The sequence below is a fragment of the Microtus ochrogaster genome, chromosome 7, assembly GCF_000317375.1.
Source record: "Microtus ochrogaster isolate Prairie Vole_2 chromosome 7, MicOch1.0, whole genome shotgun sequence".
NCBI classification, from domain to species: domain Eukaryota; kingdom Metazoa; phylum Chordata; class Mammalia; order Rodentia; family Cricetidae; genus Microtus; species Microtus ochrogaster.
The window spans coordinates 46737112-46741079 of NC_022014.1; the positions used below are offsets into that span (position 1 = coordinate 46737112).

Genomic DNA, 3968 nt, shown 5'->3' on the forward strand with positions numbered 1-3968 from the left:
GTGCTCCTACGTCTGTGCACTGATGCAGTGTGCTCCTATGTCCGTGCACTGATGCAGTGTGCTCCTACGTCTGTGCACTGATATAGTGTGCTCCTATGTCCATGCACTGATATAGCGTGCTCCTATGTCCATGAACTGATATAATTTATTCCTATGTCTGTGCACTGATATAGTGTGCTCCAGTGTTTATGCACTGATATAGTATATTCCTATGTCTATGCACTGATGCAGGCCAGAAGAAGGGGTCAGATTTAAAACAGGCAATTGTGAATCTCTGTGGTAGAAACCAAACCCAGATTTTTTGCAAGAACAGCAATTGCTCTTAATTACTAAGATGTCACCCAATCTTCTACGGAGTGAGAGGTATGTTTTTTAGATAGGGCCTCATGTGTGCCACATGGACCCAGCGTCTCATACATGCCAGGCAAGCACTCACCCAACTGCACTACATCCCTATCCCTGAATCAAAACTCCCAAAACCATACAAGCTATTGTCACTGTTCTTGGTTGCACACTAGAAGTTAATGATAAGCTCCTAATTTGCTAAAGACATCACACACTTTTGTCCCAGGCCATGGAAAATTCAAGCTGGGACTTTCCAAGGAAGTTTCTTTCAAGCTGGCTAGTTACTACAGAACTAGAAGGTATTATGTAGGCTGCTGGGGGGAAAAGTCATCAGCAGTCTCACCTAGGTATGAAGCCAGTGCACTACAATAAAGAAAGACTGGCATGGGAAGATAAGCCAGTGAGTGCAACAGCAGCATGGATAAACAGCAACTGCCTTCTGATCGCACAGAAGGAGGAAAGGAGGAAATGTATACCTGGTGCTGCAAATGTACTAGGAATCCACAACTGGGGAGTTCATTGACCCCAAGTTGGCCCTACTATTATTCTCCTAAATGGACATAGTATCAAATTGCCCTCTAAATTCATGCCTTTATACCCATAGATTAGTGTGGCTCTCAGAAGTCATCTGAGAAATTGCTTTGTGCTGTGGATGGAGGCTGATGCAGAACCCACAGCAGAGAATAGGTCAGTGGAGTGTTCAGCCATAAATGAGACACATCTGTATCACCCAGCCTCTTGCAGGGCTCAGAGAACATTATGAAAGAAGGGGTAGAAAGAAGGAGCCAGAGGTCAGGAAGGACTGGAGAGAAACAGTATCTCCTAGACATGTCAGAATCTCTGCTCTCAAGAACTCGGGCAGCTATGGATGTCTGTACAGGATCAAGCCAGTCATTCTAGCATGGAGGCTAAGGGGGCCCCCAAGTCCTTACCCCAGCTGTGTAGCTTTGGACAACTGGAGGCTTCTGGGGAAAAGGAGTCAGTTTCTTTAAGGGTGTGGCCCCTGGTGAGTTGTTCATTCTCCAGTGGATGACCCTATAACCCAGGAGAACACAGGCAGCACAAATTGAACCTGATAGATTATTGAAAATAAAATAAATATTTGACATGAAATTTGGAGTGGGATAGGAAGGTGGGGTGGATCTGGAAATGAGTAGTGAGTGAGTATGATCAAAACACACTGTGTGAAATTCTCGAGGAATAAAAATAATACAGTAGAAATAATTCCCTGGCTGGGAGGTGGTGGCGCAAGCCAAGCCTTTAATCCCAGCACTCAGGAGGCAGAGGCAGAGCAGGTGGATCTCTGTGAGTTTGAGGTCAGCCTGGTCTACAGAGAGAGTTCAAGGCCAGCCTGGTCTACAGAGAGAGTTCAAGGCCAGCTAGGGCTACACCACAGAAATCCCATCTTGAAAAACCAAAATAGATAGATAGATGGATAAATGGATAGATGGACTGATAGACAGACACACAGACAGACAAACAGATAAATAGATTAAAAGACTTTCCTAAATTAAAAATACAGCACAGCAGTATACTAACTAGAGTTTTCTTGCTGGGTGTGGTGGCATGTGCCTTTAATCCCAGCACTCAGAAAGCAGAGGCAGGTAGGCAGCCTGGTCTACAGAGGGAGTTCCAGGACAGTCAGAGCTACACAGAGAAACACTGTCTCAAAAAAATGTGTTTTCCTTATCATGTTTATTTAATAACCAGAAAACTAGATTAGACGCTTGGTAAAATGCCAACTAAGACAATTTCATAATTTTTACAGAGTGAAAAAATGTAGAATTTTGTTAGTACTTTGGTTTAAATACACCCTTCAAAAGTTCATGTGTGGGGCTGGAGAGATGGCTGGGCTGGAGAGATGGCTCAGAGGTTAAGAGCATTGCCTGCTCTTCCAGAGGTCCTGAGTTCAGTTCCCAGCAACCACATGGTGGCTCACAACCATCTGTAATGGGGTCTGGCACCCTCTGCTGGCCTGCAGACATACACACAGACAGAATATTGTATACATAATAAATAAATAAATAATTTAAAAAAAAGTTCATGTGTGGAACATGGCTACACTCTGAGCATTCAGGAGATGAAGGCAGGAGGATTGCTCCAAGTCTGAGACTAGCCTGGGCTACATATAAAGTACTAGATCAGTTTAGGCTGTATTTAATAAGAAACTGTCTTAAAATAAAACAACAAAAGGTCCATATTCTAGCTCAGGGGTAGAGAGCTGCCCTCTCATGTATGCATCCTGAATTCATTTCTCAGCATTCCCAAGAGCAGGGGCAGGGGGCAGGGACGAGGAGTTAATGTGCTATAAACTTAACCCCAAGCTAATATGTCAGTGGCCTTAGGCAGCTGGGGCCCTTAGGAGGTAACTCAGAATAGATGAAGACATGAACTGGTACCTCCAGGTATTAGTGGCTTGCTCTCCCTCTCTACGTGGTGACCTCCACCATGCTTGACTGTAGCAAGGCCCTCTCAGATGCCGAAAGAAGTCAGCCTGTGGCAGTGGACTTCTAGCCTGAGGAACCACAAGCTAAATAATCTCTATTTTTTTATGTTAACTACCCAGTCTGTATTATTCAGCAACAGAAAACAGCCCAGCAGAGAAAGTAAACCTTTCCCAGGTTGTGCATAGTTTCTTTAGGGAAATTCTTCCAGCTAAATGGAAGGCACTATCAGCCTAGGGAACTGGGAGAATGCTCGCAATTGATTGATTTACAGGAATTTAACCCTGGAATATCACATCACTGTAAAAGTTACATAAGTATTATAAATGCTTCATTGCTGACCAACAGAACGTCTTTCGTTATGCGATGGTAATGGATAGTTACTAAGACAACAGACAGGAGGTTCATAGAGCATTCACTTGAAGAAGTCAGCGCTTTCCAGGAGACAACTGCTTGGAGGCCTGACTCTCAGCAGGCAGAGAGCAGGGGAGCAGGGCGCATCATGTGATGCTGTACTACCCACTCAGTAATCATGGCAAGGAAGGAGCAGTCAGAGGGAAGGTGATGTTATAATTTCAGACTGCAGCATCAAAATACCAGTTTTTAGAAGAGAAAAATTGTTCAAATTCTGCTAAAAAATGTAGATGATGCTGATGCAGACAGGATGAATGGCTATCTTAACAGCAACCTATGTTATATTCTGTTGTGTATAAAATAAAAAGGGAAGAGTTGTCAAGCTTGTATTTTTAAGATTACTTAAAGGACAAAACACTATCGGGAAAAAAAAAATCTGTTCCTCTTCAAATTCTTCCCCTCACAATCGCCATCTCCACCCTAAAATTAAAAACCAAGCCATTAAGAATCAGGGATAATAAATCTGCTGTCAAAGCCATGGCTGTACTAATGTTACACTACAGGTGATCTACTGAGTGGTAAGAGCTGCTCTGTCTAAGTCCCATTCTTTCAATCAGTCTACGGGACACGACTCAATGTTTGGCCAGCATGTCCATCGTGGAACCCAACATCTGCTTATGCTTATCTTCCTTGCTCAGGAATCTTTGACACCTAGAAATTGGGACCCTCTCTCTGTATTACATATTTATATCTGGACTCTGTATTACATATTTACATGAGACTCTCTGTATTATACATTTACACTAGGACTCTCTGTATTATACA

At 43.3% G+C, this 3968-nt stretch overlaps 1 protein-coding gene across 5 annotated transcripts in view; it reads right to left on the reverse strand.

The window, feature by feature from the left end:
• The window catches only part of Cdkl3 (cyclin dependent kinase like 3), a 94763-nt gene that overhangs the window by 53674 nt on the left and 37121 nt on the right, over positions 1–3968 (reverse strand). For 3 of the 5 annotated variants that reach the window (XM_026780037.1, XM_026780039.1, XM_026780038.1), the window contains exon 13: positions 1278–1380. The exons of 1 other annotated variant lie outside the window; for it this stretch is intronic. In XM_026780037.1, the coding sequence (XP_026635838.1) occupies positions 1278–1380 (103 nt within the window). Of the gene's footprint in view, positions 1–1277; positions 1381–3444; positions 3624–3968 lie in introns of those variants that run through there. One more of the 5 variants, XM_026780041.1, reaches the window with a different exon arrangement.